At 43.2% G+C, this 24302-nt stretch overlaps 1 protein-coding gene across 1 annotated transcript in view; it reads right to left on the minus strand.

Annotated features, from left to right (window-relative positions):
- Positions 1-17667: 17667 nt before the first annotated feature.
- The window catches only part of LOC137632197 (glycosylated lysosomal membrane protein A-like), a 95402-nt gene continuing 88767 nt past the window's right edge, over positions 17668-24302 (minus strand). Inside the window, exon 7 of the mRNA XM_068364082.1 lies at positions 17668-18314. Within this exon, the coding sequence (XP_068220183.1) occupies positions 18167-18314 (148 nt within the window). The 3' untranslated portion in view covers positions 17668-18166. The remainder of the gene's footprint in view (positions 18315-24302) is intronic.

Below are 24302 nucleotides of genomic sequence, written 5' to 3' on the forward strand. Positions count from 1 at the left end.
ACCCTTCTGCCTCAAGGTTCCTACACGGTCTCTATAGACCTGGCGGATGCCTATTGGCACATTCCAATGAACCATCACGCTTCCTCCTACCTAGGATTTCGACTCCAAAGGAAAAGCTACGCCTTCCGGGCCATGCCATTCGGCCTCAATGTGGCCCCTCGGATCTTCACAAAACTGGCGGATGCCATAGTACAACAGCTCCGCCTAAGAAACGTCCAGGTGATGGCCTACCTCGACGATTGGCTAGTCTGGGCTCCATCGCCCGAAGAGTGTGCAAAGTCTTGCAACGAAGTTACCCAGTACCTAGAACACCTGGGATTCAAGATCAACGAGAAGAAATCTCGCCTCTCTCCAGCTCAGAAGTTTCAGTGGTTGGGTATCCACTGGAATCTTCAGTCACACCGCCTTTCCATCCCCCAGAAGAAAAGGAAGGAAATAGCAGGGTCTGTCAAGCGACTACTGAAATCCAAATGCATTTCAAGACGACAGCAGGAACGAGTTCTAGGCTCTCTACAATTCGCCTCAGTGACAAACCCAGTGCTTCGTGCACAACTAAAGGATGCCGCGGGAGTCTGGAGACGCTCGGCATCCATCGCTCGAAGAGACCTCAAGAGACGGCTTCCAAACAGACTTCGACGCCTCCTAAAGCCGTGGTCGGAAGCAAAGGCCCTGAAAAGGTCCATTCCTCTCCAACACCCTCCTCCATCACTCAACATCCACACGGATGCCTCACTGGAAGGCTGGGGAGGTCACTCCCACCTGAAACAGGCTCAAGGGACCTGGTCTCCACTATTCAAGACGTTCCACATAAACATCTTGGAGGCCATGGCGGTCCTTCTAACTCTGAAGAAGTTATCCCCGCCGCCCTCGATCCACATCCGTCTAACCCTAGACAACTCGGTGGTAGTTCGTTGTCTCAATCGCCAAGGCTCAAGATCGCCCCAGATAAATCAGGTGCTTCTCCCAATCTTCCGTCTGGCGGAGAAGAAGAAGTGGCACCTGTCTGCAGTTCACCTACAAGGATTCCGCAATGTGACAGCGGATGCTCTATCTCGGATAAACCCGATAGTCGGAATGGTCTCTAGACGCAAGATCGTTCTCCTTCATCTCTCACCAAGTCCCAGAACTTCAGATAGATCTCTTTGCAACGAGTGACAACAATCAACTTCCTCTGTACGTAGCCCCGTACGAGGACCCCAAAGCAGAAGCGGTGGACGCCATGTCACTGGACTGGAACAGGTGGTCCAAGATATACCTGTTCCCTCCCACCAACCTTCTGTTGAAAGTCCTCTCCAAACTGAGAACCTTCAAAGGGACAGCGGCCCTAGTGGCTCCCAAGTGGCCCCGGAGCAACTGGTACCCCCTGGTCCTGGAGCTGCAGCCCAAGCTGATCCCTCTCCCGGGCCCAGTTCTCTCTCAACAAGTACAGAAGTCGACTGTCTTCGCTTCATCATCGAAAATCAAGGACCTTCATCTCATGATTTTCTCTCCCTTGCCGCAAAGAAGAGGTTTGGGATCTCGAAGAAAAGTCTAGACTTCCTAGAGGAATACAAGACCGAATCCACGAGACGGCAATATGAATCATCCTGGAGGAAATGGGTCTCCTTTGTCAAGGCAAAAAATCCTAAAGAAATCACCATTGATTTCTGTATGTCCTTCTTCATTCACCTTCATGGACAAGGATTAGCAGCCAATACGATTTCAACCTGCAAATCGGCCTTGGCTAGACCAATTCTATATGCTTTCCAAATTGATCTGTCCAACGACATCTTTAACAAATTACCAAAAGCATGTGCTCGCCTACGTCCAGCACCCCCTCCGAAACCGATCTCCTGGTCACTAGACAAGGTACTCCATTTCGCCTCCAACTTGGACAACGATTCATGCCCCCTCAAGGATCTGACTCAGAAAGTTATATTTTTATTTGCTCTCGCTTCGGGAGCTCGAGTCAGCGAAATAGTGGCATTATCAAGAGAAGAGGGACACATCCTGTTTACCGATTCAGGAGAAGTGACCCTCTCCCCTGATCCGACGTTTCTCGCTAAAAACGAATTACCCACCAAAAGATGGGGCCCTTGGAGAATATGCCCCCTGAAGGAGGATGTCTCTCTATGTCCAGTAGAGAGTCTCAAGGTCTATCTTCGCAGAACTTCGAACTTTGGTGGAGGCCAACTCTTCAAAGGAGAAACATCGGGCAGCGACCTGTCACTGAAACAATTAAGAGCGAAAATCACCTACTTCATTCGCAGAGCGGATCCGAACAGTACACCCGCTGGTCATGATCCTAGAAAAGTGGCATCTTCTCTGAACTTCTTTCAGAGCATGGACTTTGAAAGCCTTAAAAACTTTACGGGCTGGAAGTCCTCGCGAGTTTTCTTTAAACACTATGCGAAACAAGTGCACGAAGTCAAACATTTTGTGGTAGCCGCAGGTAGTGTTATGAAACCTGCACCTAACTCTGCGTAGAACAGTGAGTTACTTGGGACTCTTAACTCTTCGGGTGCCTATGTTGACCCTCGAGCGATTCATAGTGATGTCTAAAAACACTTAGTGCTTTTATAACTGTTCTTATCCCAGGTGAAATGTCATAGTGTCACACAAGTGCCGCATGCCTTGAGCATGATGTGTTGTTTAAAGACTTGCGTTCCTCGAGAACGAGTACCTACTAATCCTGAAATTCCTTTTCAGATTCAAGAGCAAGCCTTTATTTCTATGTACATTATTATTACTGTAAATGAACTTTACTTTTGCTGTAAATTATTTAATTTCTGCATTGTGAAATAAAATTTCTATTTTATTACTTACGCGTCTCTTTCAGCTCCTACCTACTATGAAATACATACTGTCATAGTTTTATTTATTCCTCCTTTCTTATGGTCATGAAGAATTTAAGATGTCTAATCCTAAATTATATTCACCCTGTCTCAGTAAGGTTCCTACACGAATACTTACTTCTGATAACCAAGAGATGAACTCTATACACAGTGCCCAACCACCACTGGTCTAATTCAGAATGTTCCTATACAAATATCAAACATTCTGCTTCATCTCTAAGTTCTTCAAGTTCTTCTGTCAGGATGAATAGCCCTTCAATACCACTTTGACGTCGGCATAGCCCATGGGAACTTCCTACCAAAGGGGGGCAGGATACTTCGTTCCTATGGTTCTTTACCTAAGATTACTTTGCTGTTTTGTCAATGCCTAGGCACTTAACACTGGGGGAAAAATCTACCACGATACATTGATTCTCTGGTACTCTTCCATCAGGACGCCATGGCTTGAGCCCAAAAAACGGATTTTGAGCGAAGCGAAAAATCTATTTTTGGGTGAGATAGCCATGGCGTCCTGATGGACCCTCCCTACTACTTCGTCCAGTTTTGTTCCCACCCTACACAATTGTATCATGGTGATGGGCAGCAACTGGCTTCAGGATGAAGACGGGCGTGACGTCATCAGAGCAATGGCGTCCGTTTGTTTACGTCTCGAGTATCAGTAGTAGCCACGAGTGAGATTAGCTGTGGAACGGCTCCCAGCTATTCTCAGTCCTTACACACCGAAGCATTAACTCTGTTCGGGGTGAAGATAGCTATGTGGCACGTTCAGACATGCGTGTCCCCTGTTGTATTACGATGTCTTAAAGGGAAACCTTTGAGACACTCGCTCCAGAAGTTAGAATTCTGTGATAACCTGTGGTTAAATTCTCTGGGAATATCTTAGTAGTCTTATACCCAAGGAAGCTACCAAACAGGAACCTTCCATCAGGACGCCATGGCTATCTCACCCAAAAATAGATTTTTCGCTTCGCTCAAAATCCGTTTATTATGCATTTACTGTAGAAGTTACTGTATGAAAGTTGTTATTGGTTTCATAAGATAAAATACCAAATGTTGTGAGTTTGAGTATAATAATTTGCATTATATAAGGCTGAATGGCCTTTGATACCCCAGTGCTTGGCTTAAGGCCTAAATTTTATATTCAATTAAATTCTCTGGTTAAGTCTCATTTTTTCTTTGCCTACACATACACCGAATAGTCTAGCACTCTAGCCTATTTTTACATATTCTCGTCTTGAATCGTACATCTGACAACATGAGATTAACAAACAATTCTTCTTTGCTCAAGGCGCTAATTACTGCACTGTAATTGTTCAGTAGCTACTTTCCTCTTGGTAAGGGTAGAAGAGTACTTAGCTATGGTAAGCAGCTCTTCTAGGAGGACACTCCAAAATCAAATCATTGTTCTCTATTCTTGGGTAGTGCTATAGCCAATGGACCATGGACTTCCACTGTCTTGGGTTATGAGTTCTCTTGCTAGAGGGTACACTTGGGTGCAATATTCAATTTTATTTTTTATATTCCTCTTGTTTTTTTTTAAATGGTGTTGGGCAGGCTTAATAGAAGGGCCATGGATGCCCGCTGGTTTATCAAGAGGTCTTTTCCTTATCTGTTCTTTTCTTTTCAAAACTTTCCATACTGTCCTCAATGTTGGCCAGTTTTTGCGATTTTTTTTCTATAGTCTATGGGTTTCATCAATCACTTTATTTATATTTCTGTACATATTGTTTTTGTCATCATTCTTGTTAATTTAGTTTTGAAGTCTGATGTATCCATTGTATTACCATTAATTCTTATGTTGTTTGGAGACATTGAGCGAAGTTCAGGACCAGTACGTCCTAGATATCGTCAAAGTTGCCTACTATATTGCAATATTCGTGGTAGTCATGTAAATATCCAAGACCTTACAGTTGCGTCAAGACAGTATGATATTCTTTTGTGCTCAGAAATTTTGGTTTCTGAGGCACTCATCTGAACTTCTTTAAACTGGTTTTAAGAAGTCAATAATTTTGAAACGGGATGCCATTCCTAGGGTAAGGGGAATGGCGATATATATAAGGACCAAGTACCTTGCTTCTCTAAAGTCCTGCTATGAATGTGGATGTCATAAGATTCAGGTAATACAAGTTTTTAGCAGGCATAACAATTTCTACATGTGTTTTATCTACCGGAATCCAGACATCGATGATTCTGTCTTTGATTGTCTTCTTACCATTATGGCTAAGATATAAGATGATAGAAAGGCCTCTTTTTGTCTTTGTCACCATAGGGAGTGGTTAAATTCTGTTACTCCTACTGATTGACATGACTTAAGAGCTTTAGAATTTGCCACTGAATCAGGCTGTGAACAAATCATGATGGAAGCTACTTACAGGTCTGGTAACTGCTTAGACCTCTTATACACTGACTCCCCTGGTGTTATAACAAGTGAGGTTGGTTCTCCAGTTGGGACGTCTGATCATGACTTGATTTGATTAGTAGTGAAGACTAAGCATCCTGTCCCTGATGTATCATACTTGTGTAAGATTTATATGAAATCTCAAGCAGACTGAGTGATCTTGTGGGCTTGAATTGATCACAATTGTATTGTTGTGTTGATCCTGTTGTACATTTGAATGAGAATCTAGTGAACATAATTGATAGGCGCATCCCTTCTCGTGTGCTAAGGTACCAAGTAAAGGACAAAACCTGGTTCAATGAAGATTGTAGACATGCTTATTTGGAGAAGCAGGAGGCCTATCATCTTTGGAAGGGTAACTGATCAGATTTGACATGGAATAACTATACTCAGCTTGAAGCTTTTGCTCAGAGTTATGCTTCAACTGAAAAGGAATAAAATTTAACCATAAGAAAACAAAACCCTTTCTGGTACAACCCAGGAACATAAGTGATGGACTACCCTTAAGATTACCCTTAAGTCTGCACTCTTTGGTGTAGATGGAACAATTCCTCCTTTACTTAAACCAGATGGGCTCTGTGGCTCACAGTCCAAAGGAAAAGACAACCCTTTTGGCTGATGTATTTGACAGTAAGTATAGTAATGAGAAACTTGATCTTCCTCATTCTTGTTTTCCTGAGGCTAAAATAACTAGTTTAGCTTTTCCATCTCTTGAAATTAAATCTCTCTTGATGGACCTTGATGCTTATGGAGGCGTAGACCAAAATGGTATTTTTGTTTTGTTTTTTAATAAAGACTGCTGATTTTTAGGCTCCAAATTTGTTTTGTGCAAGTTAGCAAGAGGAGGAGCTTTTAGCACTGGTTAGAGAATGAGTAATGTTACTCCACTATGTAAATGTGTTTGTGGTAGCTCAAGTCCAATTGATTACCGCCCAATTTCCATAACCCCCATATTATCTAAAGTTTTTGAACATCTTTTGGCAAAACTTCTTATTAGGTTTGCTGAAGGTGATCATCTGTTCCTTAATTTGTGATTTATTTTACATAAAGCCCTTGGCGCATATGATGCCCTTCTTACAATCTCCAATACTGTACATAAATCCCTTGATTGTGGTCATGAAGTTCATATGATTGGCCTTGATTAAATTGCTACCTTTGACCATATTAATCATGAGGCCTGTGTTTTCAAACTCAAACAATTGGGAGTCGGTGGGTCATTTCTTAGCATCATCATTGAATTTATAAGTAATAGATCGCAGAGTGTTGTTGTTGATGGGCACCATAGTGAGTATAGGAATTTAATGTGATATCTGGTGTTAATCAGGGTGGTGTTTTTGGCCCATTACTTTTCATATTATATATACATGTCATGTGGTTTCGCCTAGAAAACAAGCTTGTTGCATATACTGCACACTGCATAATTTCCATCTCTCGAATGTAGATCTGGGGTTGCTGAAACCTTTAATAGAAATATCGCTAAAATTAGTGCATGGTACAAGTTATGGGCATGAAGTTAAATCCTAACAAAACACAGAGCATGATACTAAGTACGTCAAAGACAGTGACTCTCAACATCCGGAACTCAGCATTGATGATGTTTCTTTAACTCTGGGACTTAAAATTTTAGGTGTGATTCTTAACAGCAAATTTACTTTTGCGAAACACATTAGGTCTGTGTCTTCTTCAATTTCACAAAAAAAAATTGGCCTATTGAGAAAGTAAGTCGCTTAAGATTTTCGGTGAGCAATCCATTCTGAAGAAGTGTTAAAATTCTTTCATTCTACCTTGTTTTGAATATTTTTCTCCTGTCTGGTCTTCAGTTGCTGATTCTTATCTTAATTTGTTGGACAGTAACTTATGGTTTATTAAATTTCTTATACCTGATGTAGATGTTAATCTCTGGCACAGTTGTTCAATTATTTCGTTATACATGTTCCATGAGATTTATCCTAATTCTGATCATCCTTTACATTCAGCTCTTCTTGAACAGCTCTATCCTGTTTGTAATACTAGGCATGCTGTTAATTCTGATTGTCAGGCCTTCTCCACCATGAGGCTCAATACTACACAGTATTTTAGAAGTTTTATTCTAGCTGTGACTAATTTGTGGAATAATCTTCCTAATTGTGTAGCTAATGTTTTCATGTTGAACAGGCTGATATAAATTTTTTTATAGCTTATATAAAAAACCTGTGTTGATGTTTCTGTTTTTAAACTAGATTTTAATTGTCCACTATTTCTCATGTCATTTATTTCCTTATTTCCTTTCCTCACTGGGATATTTTTCCCTGTTGGAGCCCTTGTCATTAGCTAATAATATTAATGATAATAATAATAGTAATAATAATCATAATCATAGTAATAATCTGAAATAAATTTTTAGATATCACTAGCATAATACGATACATTAAGGTGCTTAAAGTGAGCCATTCCATTAACAAATGCTTCACTGTCAGGGATACTAGTCTTTGCAATATGGCTGGTGTTGACCAGTCATCAGGAACTACTGTAGTGTGTCAACCAAGTGACCAGTGCGGAGACGACAAAGAGTAGTCTAATGGGGCATCATAACCTCTACAATCTTAATTTGTTCTGGGACCTGGTTAATATGGTAAAACGATCGTATGTTGGAGCGAATATTCCTATAAGAATACACTGTAATTTGTATAATTTGTTTTACAGCCCAAAAACCTATGATAACTCCTCAATAAATTACTACACATAATTACACATAACAATAATACAATTGCATTATATAAGAGAGATGTACATACATACATACACCAAGGCACTTCCCCCAATTTTTGGGGGTAGCCAACATCAAACAAAGGAAACTAAAAAGGGCACCTCTCCTCTCTACATTTCTCCCAGCCTGACAAGGGACTCAACTGAGTTCGGCTGGTACTGCTAGGGTGCCACAGCCCACCCTCCCTCGTTATCCACCACAGATGAAGCTTCATAACGCTAAATCCCCTACTGCTGCTACCTCCGCGGTCATCCAAGGCACCGGAGGAAGCAGCAGGGCCTACCGGAACTGCGTCACAATCGCTCGCCATTCATTCCTATTTCTAGCACACACTCTTGCCTCTCTCACATCTATCCTCCTATCACCCTCCTATCACCCAGAGCTTCCTTCACTCCATCCATCCACCCAAACCTTGGCCTTCCTCTTGTACTTCTCCCATCAACTCTTGCATTCATCACCTTCTTTAGCAGACAGCCATTTTCCATTCTCTCAACATGGCCAAACCACCTCAACACATTCATATCCACTCTAGCTACTAACTCATTTCTTACACCCGTTCTCACCCTCACTACTTCATTCTTAACCCTATCTTCTCGATATACACCAGCCATACTCCTTAGACACTTCAACTCAAACACATTCAATTTCTGTCTCTCCGTCACTTTCATTCCCCACAACTCTGATCCATACATCACAGTTGGTACTATCACTTTCTCGTACAGAACTCTTTTACATTCATGCCAACCCTCTATTTTTTACTACTCCCTTAACTGCCCCCAACACTTTGCATCCTTCATTCACTCTCTCACGTACATCTGCTTCCTCTCCACCATTTGCTGCAACAACAGACCCCAAGTACTTAAACTGATCTACCTCCTCAAGTAACTCTCCATTCAACAGACATTCAACCTCACACCACCTTCCCTTCTCGTACATCTCATTACCTTACTCTTACCCACATTAACTCTCAACTTCCTTCTCTCACACACCCTTCCAAATTCTGTCACTAATCAGCCATGCTTCTCTTCTGCGTCTGCAACCAGTACAGTATCATCTGCAAACAACAACTGATTTACCTCCCATTCATGGTCATTCTCGTCTACCAGTTTCAATCCTCGTCCAAGCTCTCAAGCATTCACCTCTCTCACCACTCCATCAACATACAAGTTAAACAACAACGGCGACATCACACATCCCTGTCTCAGCCCCACTCTCACTGGAAACCAATCACTCACTTCATTTCCTATTCTAACACATGCTTTACTACCTTTGTAGAAACTTTTCACTGCTTGCAACAACCTTCCACTAACTCCATATAACCTCATCACATTCCACATTGCTTCTCTATCAACTCTATCATTCGCTTTCTCCAGATCCATACACCTCCTTACCTGTTGCTAAATATTTCTCGCATATCTGCCTAACTGTAAAAATCTGATTCATACAACTCCTACCTCTTCTAAAACCACCCTGTACTTCTAAGATTGCATTCTCTGTTTTATCCTTAATCCTATTAATCAGTACTCTACCATACACTTTCCAACTACACTCAACAAACTTATACCCCTTGAATTATAACAATCATGCACATCTCCCTTACCCTTAAATAGTGGTACAATACACGCACAAACCCTATCTACTGGTACCATTGACAACACAAAACACACATTAAACAATCTCACCAACCATTCAAGTACAGTCACACCCTCTTCCTTCAACATCTCAGCTTTCACACCATCCTTACCAGATGCTTTTCCTACTCTCGTTTTATCTAGCGCTCTCCTCACTTCCTCTTGTAATCTCTCTCTCATTCTCATCTCCCATCACCAGCATCTCAACACTGGCAACAGCAATTATATCTGCCTCCTTATTATCCTCAACATTCGATAAATTTTCAAAATATTCCGCCCACCTTTTCCTTGTCTCCTCTCCTTTTAACAACCTTCCATTTCCATCTTTCACTGTCTCTTCAATTCTTGAACCAGCCTTCCTTACTCTCTTCACTGCTTTCCAAAACTACTTCTTATTCTCTTCATATGAACGACCCAATCCCTGACTCCACCTCAGGTCAGCTGCCCTCTTTGCCTCACTTACCTTGCGCTTTACTTCCACATTTTTCTCTCTATATCTTTCATACTTCTCCACACTATTACTCTGCAGCCATTCTTCAAAAGCCCTCTTTTAATCTTCCACTTTAACCTTCACTCCTTCATACCATTCACTGCCCTTCCTCATGCTGCCTCCAACAAACTTCTTGCCACACACATCACTTGCAATCCCAACAAAATTTTCTTTTACTAACTTCCACTCCTCTAAATTGCCAGTTTCTCTTACTTTCACTTCGTCATATGCCATTTTCAACCTTTCTTGATAAATACTTTTTACCCCCGGTTTTATTAGCTCTTCAACCTTCACTAGCTCCCTTTTACATCCACCTACTCTATTCCCCCACTCTTTTTCTACAACTAATTTTCCTTCCACCAAAAAATGATCAGACATACCATTATCCATACCCCTAAACATGTGCACGTCTTTCAATCTTCAAAACATTCTTTTAGTTATCAACACATAATCCATTAATGCCCTTTCTACCACTCTTCCATTCGCCACTCTTACCCATGTATACTTGTTTTTATCTTTCTTTTTGAAAAAGCTAGAACTTATCACCATCTCTTGGTCAACACACACATCTACCAGTCTCTCACCACTCTCATTTTCACCTGGTACGCCATACTTCCCAATGACACCTTCTACCTTTCCAGCACCCACTCTAGTAGCATTGAAGTCACTCATGACAACTACATAATTCCTTCTACCCAGTCCTTCTATACACCTGGTTAATTCATTCCAGAACTCATTCCGCTCTTCTTCACTTTTCTCACAACCTGGCCCATATGCACTAACAAAAGCCCAACATTCCCTACCCAACCTAACCCTTACCCACATTAACCTAGATGATATCTCCTTCCATAAAACTACTTTACCTGTCATCCATTCACTCAGCAATAAAGCCACACCTTCTCTTGCTCTTCCCTTTCAATCCCAGACACTCTACGAGACATATCACCAAACATCACTTCACCTTTCCCTTTTATCTTTGTATCACATAAAGCCAAGATATCCATCTTTCTATTCCTAAACATACCTCCAATCTCGCATCTTTTATTTTCTATCATACTACATCCACGCACATTCAAACACCCCAAAACTAGAGCGCGGGGAGCAGTCACTCTCCCCCCAGCTCCACCTCTTTGATGTCTCACAGGATTATAATACAGGAGAGCGGGTTTCAAGCCCCCTCGTCCCCCTTTTAGTCGCCTCTTACGACATGCAAGGATACGTTTACGCCATTCTAATTGTTTTTATGCCCCCCCGCAGCATAAAAAAGGGGTTTTTATAGGCACTTTACCATGGAGACAGGCCAACGCAGGTGTAGGCTTTGCTACGCAGGAGTAGACCGACGGTCGGCGAGGAGGTAGAGGTGGTGACTGCAATAATGTACCGTAACTTACTCAACTTACACTATGTGAATTTTAACGTAACAGCATATTTTTTTTTCTTTTTTTTTTTTTTAAATTATTTTTAATTTTCATCACTTTCACTCTATTCAATCTTAGTTTTCTTAGCTTCACTTTCCTCTCTTCATTACGATCACTAGACTGCTTCGTAGATTTTTTTAAGAAGCTATCAAGAGAAAGTCGCTTGGTACCGCTTTTCAGAATTTTTCTGAAATGGGTTAAGCAGACATCATCGAATTGCAAAACTACATGGCAAACCTGAAGTTTCTGTGGGTGATACCTATCAATGAAATCAACCACGTGTTGATGATGTGCTAACATCTCTTTTATTTCAGCCGAACTTGAATGTGCTCTACCTCCTCGATGTCCTGTGACACTCAACTGCGCTTGGAACTCGTCATTCTGCATGGCATGCAGCTCCTAGAGTTCCACGGTGGTGAGCTCTTCATGATGCTCCTCGACGAGTTCGGTGATGTCATCTTCATCGACCTCTAGACCCATGGACTTGCCAAGGGATACAATATCTTCTACGTCTTCCTCTACGGCAACCACAGGTTCAGGCTCGGGGCCAAAACCTTCAAAATCTCTGGGAGAAACAGCAGCAGGCCAAAGCTTCTACCAAGCTGAATTCAGTATCCTTCAAGTTATTCCCTCCCAAGCCTGATCTATGATCTCCAAGCAGTGCACGATATCGAAATGGCTCCCTCAAAATTCACACAAAGTTCAGTTGGTGCTTTGCATGACATTAAAGGACTGCTTAAGTAAGTGCTAGGTGTAGAGCTTCTTAAAATTAGAGATGATTTGCTGGTCCATGGGCTGGAGGATAGGGGTAGTGTTCGGTGGAAGATACAGCACTTTGATGAACTTGAACTGGTCAATGATATCATCTTTGAGTCCTGGGGGGTGAGCAGGAGCATTATCCAAGAAAAGCAAGCACTTTAAAGGCAAACTCCTCTCCTGAAGGTACTTTTGACAGCAGGGCCAAAATCTTGGTTTACCCATTCAACAAAGAAGTGCCTAGTAACCCAAGCCTTAGAATTAGCACGCCAGAAAACATGCAGCATGTCCTTATTGACTCTGTGCCTTAAATGCCTTAGGGTTTTCGGAATAATAAATCAATAACTGCTTTATTTTGTAGTCCCTGCTGGCGTTGGCACATAGGGCAAGTGTCAACCGATCCTTAAGCTTATGTCCAGGCATTTTCTTCTCTTCGGCAGTGATGTATGTTCGACTAGGCATCTTTTTCCAAAACAAACCGGTTTCATCACAATTGAAAACTTGCTGCTCTACGTAGCCTTCATCCTCCACGATCTTTTCAAACTTCTTAACAAAATTGTTAGCGGCCTCGGTGTCCGAACTTGAAGCCTCTCCGTGCCGAACAACTGAATGAATCCTGGTCCGTCTCTTAAATTTCTCGAACTAACCGCGAGAAGCCTTGAATTCCTCCATCGTAAGATTGGTTGAACTCTCCCCAGCGTCACCCCCAGAGCCCACCGCCTTCAAGTCACAATAGATAGCGCTGGCCTTCTCGTGAATGATCGTATCGCCAACAATCTCTGTCCTTTATCCATATTAACAAAAGGCGTTCCATCTCTTCCAGGGTAGGGCTGTGATGTTTTGAAATAATGGTGATCCCTTTGATGGTTTGACTACTTTAATGGCTGCCTTCTGCTTGATGATCGTCGAGATCGTAGACATATTCCGGCCATATTGTTTAGCCAGATCACTCACACGCACACTGCATTCATGTTTTTCTAGAATTTCTTGCTTCAATTCTAATAAAAGCATTGCCTTCTTCCTTTACTCACCACTACTAATACCTGTACCGAAACTAAGCTTCTTAGGACCCCTGATTATACGGAAAATAAAAAAGGAAACGTGGGAAAAGGAAGATAATAAGCTCTGTTAAAAACGATCCGAACAGGATACAACCATACGATGCGCACAAGAACAGAGAACTGACCGACGCGACGCTCACTAGCATCCCTCCGACGTGCTGCCATCTACCGGGGAAAACAAGAAACTACGACCAACGCTTCGAGAAAATTCTGCGCGTATGGTCTACGTTGGATGTTGGAGCATGACTTCGGGTGTCGAGACGAAAATTTGATAGAATTTTATTTCGGATGTTGGAACAATCGTAAGTAGAGGTTCCGCTGTACCTCCAAGGAGAAATAACATTCATTATCTCTCATCTTATTTCCTGCTAAACTATCCCAATGCTGTTACCAATTATTATAAAACAATTTTTTAATGCTTGGTAGAAAATTATTAGAGGATGGGATACCTTTCTGGTAGCAACTCTGCTGCAGCGCTCTTTGCTAGTAAATCTGCCTTCTCATTCCCAGACACACCTACGTGTGTTGGAACTCGACAAAATCGAATTGAAAGACCTCTGTCCAATAATAAAAAGCTGCTCTAAAATATTTAAAACTAAAGGTTTACTGGAATTAAAAACTTCTAAAGCATGTAGGACACTTCTTGCCTCACTAAAAATGGTAAAATTGCTCTTTCCTTTTAACGTTATTTTTTAATAGTGGTTAGTACAGTATGCCATATAGTTTGGCAGTAAATATAGAAGATGTTAGAAGAATTGCACCTCTACAATTAAAAGCAATACTACATTATGTAAATCCAACACCAGCATTAGATTTGGATCCATCAGTAAAGTCAATTCCATAAGTTCTGTAACATGTTCCATAAAAAGAGACCTGGCTAAGTCAGTTATGTACTTTTTAATGCTAATAAAATATTTACAGAAATATCTCCGGCAATTTCCATGTAGGGGTTGATGATATCTTCATTGGAAGCACTTTCTAGCTATATCAAGATTGTGTATCAATTGCTCTACCCGATAACCATAAGGTTGAGGAGATTTTTGGTGCAACTCAAAATATCTACAATATCTTACAATGTTTGCAGCTTGATGCGCTAAAAAGTTAGGGGGAGTCTTTGCAACTTGAGGCAATACCGAACAATGATAGACTTTCGGTAAAGGTCTAAAGGTAATTCTGGAGCGTCAACAAAGGCTTAGGATAGGCAAGGCTAAAGGCCCTTTTGGCCAATCTGATACCAGCATGGTGTATAGAATCTAAAATCTTTAATCAGCTTGGGGTTGTTGAGGAGTATATTTAACACCCATAGCTAATTTTTGAAAAAATTAAAGCTCTGTATACTGTAACCTTAAAAACAGTTTTTCGGTCTGCTTCCCATGATGTATTGGACAAAACTTTTAAAAGATTTAGAGCCTCTACAGCTAGCGCCCATTGCTTTGTCCGGATGAGCAAAAAATGAGATAAAAAATGAAAGGCAGATAGAAAAATTCAAGAAAAATAAAAAAACACAACTTGGATTTATGAATTTATTTGTAATTACTCATCATTCATTCAATTAATATTGGCAATGGCCACCCTTCCTTTGGATGACGTCTGCAAGGCGTTATGGGAAGGAGTTGATGAGCTTCTCGCACAGCTCCTTCGAGATTTTATCCCAAGCGGCCCGTAGCGCTGCCTCTAGCTTAGCAAGAGTGGAAGTGTCTTCATTCCGGATAAGAGCCTTGAGAATTGCCCACAAGTTCTCGATTGGAGACATATCAGGGGAGTTACCAGGCAATTTTTCAATAAAACTAACTTTATTTTCCCTGAAATAACGGGTAACAACCTTAGCTGTATGAGCAGGGGCCCCATCCTGCTGAAAGATTGATGTATCGGTGCGGTGAAACGAATCCTCAAGATGCAAACGAAGCAGTTCGAGATACCTCTCCTTGTTCACAGTCTGCTTGGGGGGTAGAAACACAAGCTCAGTAACCCCACCATATCCCATACTCCCCCAAACCATCAAATAGGCGGGAAATTTGGTGGTAGGAGTGAGGAATTTTGGGTCCAAGGGATCAGATCCCGGTCGACGCCAAACGTTTTTGCCAGTCGCATTAGAAACGTAAAAGGTTGATTCATCTGTGAAGAGGATTTTTCGGAGTTCCTCCTCAGGCCATTGGCTAAGCTACTTACAAAATCTTAGTCTATTTTCTCTGTGGCGTTTAGTGAGGAAAGGTTTCTTACGAGCAGGGCCCTTCTTGTATTTCAATTCCCCTGACAAACATTTTTGTATCGTTCGCACTGATATGTCAGCAAGAACTTCACAATTTTGTTCCTTCAGTTGTTTGGCAGTACCACGGGGGTTCATTTCAACATTTTTCCTCAGAAGCCGATTGATAAGAGGCGAAGTAGTCTTCTTAGCCCCCCCCCTCCATGTTGGGTAAACTGGAGGCTACCATCTCCTGCCAAGAAGCGTGCAACCAACCGTCTAACTTGCCTCTCATTTACTCTGGTTTGATTTACTATATCCTTGGTTTTCATGCCTAATTGGTGACACTTGATCACCCTGACAATGTCATCATGATCAGTTCGAGGCCTAGACATCTTCATCCAAAACTACTAGAGTTAATGGCCGAAAAAAACGAAGTTTAATTGAGGGGGACTCTTAGCATAACAGTCGCAAATGTTCTCCTAACGAATGCTTCCCAGCAACTGAGGAAGATTTTCTTATCTGGTTTGAGAGTGAGGGGGAATGGAGGAAAGTTGCCGATTAGTCATTTAACCCGTTCTTGCCATACAAACTGGATTTTTAGCTGGCGAATATTTGAGCAGTTTGCGATGTCCTAAATTAATTTGGACATCACAACCTGCGCTAACTGTAGACATTCTACTTTTAAGGCTTTTAAGTAAGGAATCCATGTCACCCTGCAATCAAATATTAATCAAAAAAATCTAGCTTCACTTACTCCTAGGATCTGTTGACCTTTGATGTACAGTACAGTACATACCTGGGTCCGTATGTTCCTCGAATATGACAGAAATGAACTAGAGATTTGCTTGTCAAAAACTTATATCCATTTACATCAGCCCATGGAATAATTTTGTCAATTGAGAGTTGTAGTTTTCTCTCAACCATTGCAATTCTAGCTCCAGCAAATGATATGGAGAGATCATCTACAAATGGTGTTGAGAGACTATCTTGGAGAAGACGGAGGGTATCCCAATAATGGCCAGTGCAAGTAGAGTTACACCTAGCACACTACCCAGGGAAGCTGCTACTTCATTACATTTCCTCTCTGACACAGTTTCACCTGCTCTAACTTGAAAAAAGTCTAAGATACAAATGCTTTATTGAACAATGATAGCTCTCCTCTTAATCCTAATTCATGATTGGTTTTAAGTATACCATATCTCCATGCAGTATCTTACGCCTTTTCAAGGTAAAAAAAAAACCACTTATATATGGTGCTGTTTGGAAGCGAAGGCTTCACAAATAAAGGATTCCAGTCGTAGCACCACACCAATCGTTGAGTGCATTTTTCTACATCTACACTGGATTGGTGGAAAAATTCCATTCTTTTCCAGGTACCATATCAAGTCTTACATTGACCATCTTCAATTAGGAGCTCCATCCCACCTAATGATGAGTGAGTTTTTATAAAAGAATGAGGGAATGTATTAGTGTTTATTAAGGAATGAGGGAATGTATTCGTGTAAGAACAAATCAAAAAATTTTAAAATTTTTTTTCCTTTAAAAACAATTCCTTTCAATTTTGCCTCTTGCCTCAACCACCCCATAGCCCTAAGTTTACTTAGGTTAAATGGCATTTCTGTGTGCTGTTAAGTAGGTGGGGGACACATTGTTGAAATTTTAAGAGCAGAGTTCTAGACAAGCTGAAATCACAATCCTCCTATCTTGTATTGTTTAATCCTAAATTATGATTTAGATAATATATGATTGTATTTTATTCTTTTTAACCTTTGTATGAGGATTTTAATTAGGGAAGGTAAAATTATTAAATTATCCTGATACCTGTATTATATCAATGCAGTGAAAATAATTTATAGTACTACTTAACTAATCATATTTTATGTACTCTAAATATTTAAATTTCCATAGGTGTGGAGTGAGGATGAAAGTTGTCGCCCAAAATTGAGAGATTACTTAGGGGTAGTTGTTTCCAATTTTACATAATGGGCAGTTATTGGCAAGTGACTGGAAAACTTTCAGTGGACACCCACGGTATTGTTCCACTAATTGTTACAATATGTGGTTTAGACTAACACAATTTTGATTTTAGCAAATCCTTGGATACAGTGCATTATTATAAAATAATGCAGCTAAAAATATGAAATGAAATTTTAAACAATTTTATTTTTGTCAGTTACACGGTAGCAGTATAGTATGATACAAATTGTTAGTCAATATATATTTCAGTATTTATTCTATATTTAAAATGGCATAAAAATTGTGAAAATGGTATATGAAAGTCTATTAGTTATGGCAGTCATTGTAAAAGGTATGAAACTATTAGTTATGGAAGTAATTCTTAAATATATTTTTTTTTAAAATGGTGTTTGTACAAATTGGTCATTGTCAAACATCGACAATTATAACTTACTTTTAAATAGTATATAACCAACAATAACCTTACAGGTAACTAATCTACTTAAGAAAACTAAACAATATCACAGTAATAAGACAACAGTGGAAGAGCACTTGCTTTTAAATACAACTATACAATTGTAGGATATGTTAACTACAGATCTTCTGTAAAACCTTATTACACAAATCTGTCTCTGTTTCAGAATGTATTCAATATACCTGATTTTACTAGTTTCCCAACTCTTCAAGATCAATGACCCTTTAGTTTTCGATAACCCACATACGTTCCTCCCATAAGAAACACAATTAATGGAATCCCACTTCCAAGACTTATGATAAGGATGACCATTTCTGAAAAGCTTTCAGTTGGAGGTGAACCAATTCCATAGGCAAAAGTCCTGTAACAAAAGAAAAAATTATAAACCATTTTGGACCATAAAATAGCTATGTTTTTAAATAAAGCCTAGAAGTTTTGTTCAAAACATTTTATAATTTTTGTTTACACTTTGCCCTACATAAATCATGGGCTATGGTACCAAGTACACATAACTAAACAAGTACACATAACTAGAAGATACTGTGGAAATTTATGCCAATGTGATCTAACAGTATGAAAGCTTTTCTCACAAAAATTAAAATTTATTTGGAATGTGCATTGTAAGATCAAGTAACTTTAATAACCAAGAATTTTAGTCCATTTATGGAATTTTTTTTTAGTTGAAATGAATACAACCATCTCCCATCAAGAAAATATAAATTTGATGGAATAAGCAAGTACTGGTGTAAAGCAATATTAAACATTGTGGTTACAGAAATATAAAGCTAATACTAGAAATTGCTCTAGTTTGAAATTATATTACAACATTCAAATAGATTTTACTGAATTAAATGCTAATATACTGTATCGCAAAATAATAAGCCAAGACTTAAACTCCCCACTTTTTATTCATACCTTAAATGTGTCTAGCCTAGCCTCTGATGAAGTGTTATATAGTTGTTAGAAGAAACTAGAACAGTGTTAGGTATGGCCAAGTTTATACATTCAAGTTGTCCTTAACCATTTTCATTATTACTTAATTTCCTCACAGGGCTATTTTCCCTATTGGATAGCCCTTGGGATAACATCTTGCTTTTCCAACTAGGGTAGTAGCTTAGGTAGTAATAATAATAATGATCACCGTAAATTACTCCTCAATACTAATAATGTTTATTTTTCTTCCATCATCCATACTTCTGACAAGACTAAGTATTCCAAGTTTGGGCGACTGACCACCCTCAACAATGCATCCAAGAAAAGAAGCATATCTATGGTGGAGGAAAAGCAGACCACCTAGCATTAGGTTGCTGTAGTCACCAAGCAAGAAACTGTGGAATAATGAGGAGGTATCGTTGGTGCCTGACCAGTGGTCCTGAAAACACTACCAAAGTGACTAGAAGATACAAGTGTAGAGTGAAATCTCTAGAAGAGCTGACAAGTGTGAGAGGCGTCTTGCATAAGGGGCATTTCTCATCTAAATCTCTTGTACCGTCACACCAACCAGTAAACAATTTAAGAGGAAAGTTTCTAGTTCACCAAGCAGTCAAAAATAAAGAGCGAAGTTTCTAGAGGACTGATGGTAAAGAGGATCTTTGAGACCAACAAAATGTATAGTCTACCTCCATGGTGGAAGATGGTATAGAGTAATCTGTTACCACCTTGGATGAAGTCTCATGAAATCTATTCAGTGAGGAGAATTGATCACTATGCTTGTCTCCAACCACTGAAAATCATACCAAAGGAAGAATTAATTCAACAAGTCAAGAGACTGGTCTTCAGTAACTTTTAACTTTTTTTTCAACAGCATCATCATAGTACTACCAAGGATAGATCTTTTTGCAAACAGGAATGGCAAAAGTTTAAGTTTGTCCTTAAATAGAAATAGGACTATGCATTGCAATCTATGACTATGTATTTTATTATGAACTTTTTCTCAACCTCTGGATGATCTCAAATAATTCTGTATTTCTTGTTACAGATTATCGCATCACGCGTGTGGCCATGCTTGATACCCAGTTAGCTTCTGGTCGCGGCGTAGATAACATCTCGCCGCTCTCTCGCTTATCTCGGCCATTCACCTTGTGTTCTCACCCCTTGTTCCACGTGTTCCCTTCGTGTTCCTTTACCTTGTGTCTCGCGTATTCCTGTTGTGTTCCTCACCTTTCCCTTGTGTCGTTTGTGTTCGATTTTGCCATGGAACCTCAGCGTCGCTGTCCCCGGTCTCAAGCTGGTAAATCTTACGGGGCATGGCTCTCGCCGCCCAGGGTCGACCCGTGTTCCTTATGCTCCTCGTGTCGGGGGAAGAGGTGTTCCCCGGAGTCTAAGGGCCCGGGGTGTGAGTCTTGGCCGGAGCTCCAATGGGCTCTTTTCGCCAAGAAAAAGAAGAAGAAGAAGAAGAGGTTGCCTAAAAAGTCAGGCCTTTCGTCGCCGGTCACGTCACCCTCGGTCCTGTCGGAGAGAGGTTCTTCTTCGCCTTCCCCTACCCAGGGTAGGAGACTAGGTAAGTCCGTTTCGGAGAAGCGGCCCATTGCTGTTCCCCATGAGTCTAATGTGGGGGGTTCTGTGTTGAAGGGGGTCTATGCAGACAAGTGAGGGGTCTGCTAAAGTGGTGGGAGTATGTGCTTTAAACAAAGGCCTGGTGCCCGCAGGACCCGTCATAAGAGTGGATCCGGGGTGGGGTGGGGGGGGGTTCTGCGCCCATCCCCACACCCGTAACGTGCTTTTCAGGTGCAGCATCTTCCAGGGGTGGCCAGGCCATTGGGAAGCAACCCACGACTCAGTCGTTTGGAGGGCCCCGAGGACGTCGTTCAGGTCCCCCTTAAGATTGGAGGAGGACATCAAAGGTTGGTTCGACGGTCGTCCCATCACCCGTTCACCCCCAGCACCATCAGCCGCCTCCCGCCGGACTTGATGGAGCCGGTAACCCTAAATTCCAGACCCGGGACCCCCAGGAGGCTCGTGGTAGAGTCGGAAATTTTCAGTCTCCTCGTACTCCGATGATGGCTTCTCCTACAACTCCTATTCGTTGGATGGTTACAGCGACCGAGACTCTAGGAGGGGGAGGAGACGATCTAGGAGGAGGAGATAGAGGTCCTCGAGGAGGGACTACCGAAGGAGGTCATCACCGCGGAAGAGGTATGTCACGGTAGTACGACATCGTAGGGATCCAGAAGGTTGGTTGCCGCTCCAGTGCCTGCCTCGGTGGCTGCTGGAGCCACTCCCGTTGCCCTGTACAGTGTCTCTTCGGCTCCGCCCGCTCGTCGGGGGCAGCCGTTGGCACACTCGTTACTGCCCCGGCCTAGTAAGCTGGCAACGCCACCTGTGTGCAGAGAAATCCTGTGAGTTCGGCACAGTAACGTGACTCAAGAGTCTATGGTCACAGCGGTCACGGCCAAGTTTCGGGATTCGCCGCTGCCACGACCATCATCCAGCACCATCCGGGTCAGCCTGGGAGGGGGTAGACCCATGATGGCTACCTACGCCCCGACGGCTCTACGGAGGCGCCCGCTCCATCATCCTACCAGGAGGAACGAGATGCCTCCATGCCCACGGATCCCTCCGCGTTCGAGGAACCTGCCGACGCGGAGGTACGGGTAGTGGACGGTTTAATTGACTGTACAGTGTCTCTTCGGCTCTGCCCGCTCGTCGGGGGCAGCCGTTGGCACACTCGTTGCTGCCCCAGCCTAGTAAGTTGGCGGCTCCACCCATGTGCGGAGAAATCCCGCGGGTTCGGCATAGTAACGTTACTCAACACTTTGGTCACAGCGGTTCCGGCCAAGTTTCAGTATTCGCCGCTGCCACGACCATCATCCAGTGCCATCCGGGTGAGCCCGGGAGGGGGTAGACCCATGACGGCTACCTCCGCCCCGACAGCTCTACCCGTGACTGAGGCTCCCGCTCCATCATCCTACCAGGAGGAATGGGATGACTCCATGCCCACGGATCCCTCCGTGTTCGAGGACCTGCCGACGAGGAGGTACGGGTAGTGGACGGTTTAATTGACTCGGGCGAGTGTTCGGTGGAGGAGGTCTTGTCCTACCGTAAGGTGCTTGCTCTCATCCGACGGCACCATAGGTTAGACGAACCTCAACCAACGGCTGCGCGAACTTGGCTCTCGGGTCTGGGCAGGATGGTGGAGGATCGTGTGCAGAAGAAGACTTCCTTGACCCTGCCTTTAGCCCCCCATGTTGCCATGGGAATGGAACACGTGGACCTGTACGTCTCAGCTCCGGAGAATTCCTTGAGGCCACAGGGCTCAGACAAACTCTTACCGGGTCTCAAGACCCAGAGGAAGTTCTACGTGCTGGACGGACGCCATTCAGGGTCCCGCACGGTAGAAGAAGTGGTCGTTACAATGAACCAAGGCAACTCAGACGAACGTAGCCTTAGCGCGCTGGTGGTCTTCTCTCCAGCGGAGGCCGCCATGATGGAGGTCATCGCTCAGGACGCTGTGAACGTCACCTCTTGGCTTGATTGGTGAGACTGTACACTGGCGGACTTTCAGATCTCATACGACCTCGCAGTGCCAAACAATCAGGCCCTTCTGAAAGAATTGATCCGCTCGGGGGTTAAAGCCATGCACATCAGTCCCTTACCCAGACAGCCAACTGGGTTCTGAGGAGAAGGGACACTATCCTAAACAGACTTTCCCGCAGGCTCCCCAATGGCAAAGTTCCTTAGAAACTCTGTCTCGGCCAAGACGGTGTTCCCTCTCCAGACAGTAGCAGAGACGATGGAGAGAGTCAGCAGATTGAAGGTGCCAGCTGAGCCCAGGCAGCAGTTGCCAAGGCAGCCCGTTGCGAGGAGACCTGTGGCGGACAGGGCCTACCCGCCTTCGCCCCCAGCTAGGCAAGGAGCATCCACCTCTTCATGGCACCAACCTCCATGGCCCTCCAGGGGGGGGGGGGGAGTGGTGCTCAACCCCAAATCTACTATAGACCTAAGTTCTCCGGGTCAAGGAGAAGCCGGTCAAACCGCCTTCCTAGAAGGAGATAGGGAGAGAGGCCCCCTACACCTTCCCACGCCCCTGGTGGGGGGATGCCTCAAACAGTTTTGGCAAGCATGGCGGAACAACGGGGCAGACCCATGGACAGTTACTGTTCTCAGGGAAGGATACAGGATTCCCTTCCTGTCAGAGCCACCCCCGCTGATCCCTGATCACCGAGGGGTATGGTTAGCTCCCAACGACTCGGAGAAGAAGGAAGCTCTACAGGCAGAGATGGAAGTTATGCTGGAGAAGAGCCCTGCAACTCGTGCACGAGCCGTCACCGGGATTCTACACCAGACTCGTCCTGGTGGAGAAAGTGGCAGGAGGTTGGAGACCAGTAATCGACCTCTCTGCATTGAACAAATTCATCAAGAAGACACCCTTCAAGATGGACACGCCGAAGTCGGTTCTGGCAGCCTTGAGAGAAGGGGATTTCATGATGTCCCTGGATCTCAAGGATGCCTACTTCCAGGTTCCCCCCTCCAGCAGGAAGTTTCTCAGGGTAAAGTGTGGCCCCCAGACTCTTCAATTCAGGACCCTCTGCTTCGGTCTGTCGGCAGCCCCTCAAGCCTTCACGAGATTCTTCGCCCTGGTCTCGACCTGGACACACAAGCAAGGTTCAAACTCAGACCTGTTCAGTGGAACCTGAAGGACCTCTGGTCAATGAGAAGCTCCCCACTGAAGATAATTCTGGTGTCACTTTCCTCCAAAGAAGCTCTCCTCTGGTGGTCTGACAGGAGGAATACGTGAAAGAGATTCCGTTCGGCTCCCCTCCCCTGGAGATGCTGCTCTTCACGAACGAATCAAAGGAAGGGTGGGGAGCGCATCTCGAGGAAACAGCAGAGGGGAAAAGGCCCGGCACATCAATCTTCTGGAGCTCATGGCAGTGCAGAGGGCATTGATAAGCTTCATCCGCCTCGTTCAGGGAAATTCTGTAGCCCTCATGTGCGACAACGCCACATCAAGAAACAAGGAGGGCTAAGATCAAGGGATTTGTGCGATCTCACAGCTCGGGTCCTGGAATGGGCCAAAAAGGAACGACATTGTCCTATTGGCCTGATTCATCCCCGGAAAGAGGAACGTCCTTGCGGACGGGCTAAGCAGGAAAGGCCAAATAATGGGATCAGAGTGGTCCCTTCACCCTCAAGTGGCACAGGAAGTCCTCCGTCGTGGGGGCTCCCCAGTGATAGACTTGATCGTCACAGGACTAAACGTGAAGCTCCCCGATACCAGATCCGACAGCAGCCTTCGAAGACCCCTTCCAGCACCCTTGGGACAACCTCCACGTATATGCCTTTCCCCCTTCGGAATGATCAGACCGGTGCTCAACAGGTTAAGACAGTCAAAGTCCACAGAGATGAC

The sequence above is a fragment of the Palaemon carinicauda genome, chromosome 41, assembly GCF_036898095.1.
Source record: "Palaemon carinicauda isolate YSFRI2023 chromosome 41, ASM3689809v2, whole genome shotgun sequence".
NCBI lineage: Eukaryota > Metazoa > Arthropoda > Malacostraca > Decapoda > Palaemonidae > Palaemon > Palaemon carinicauda.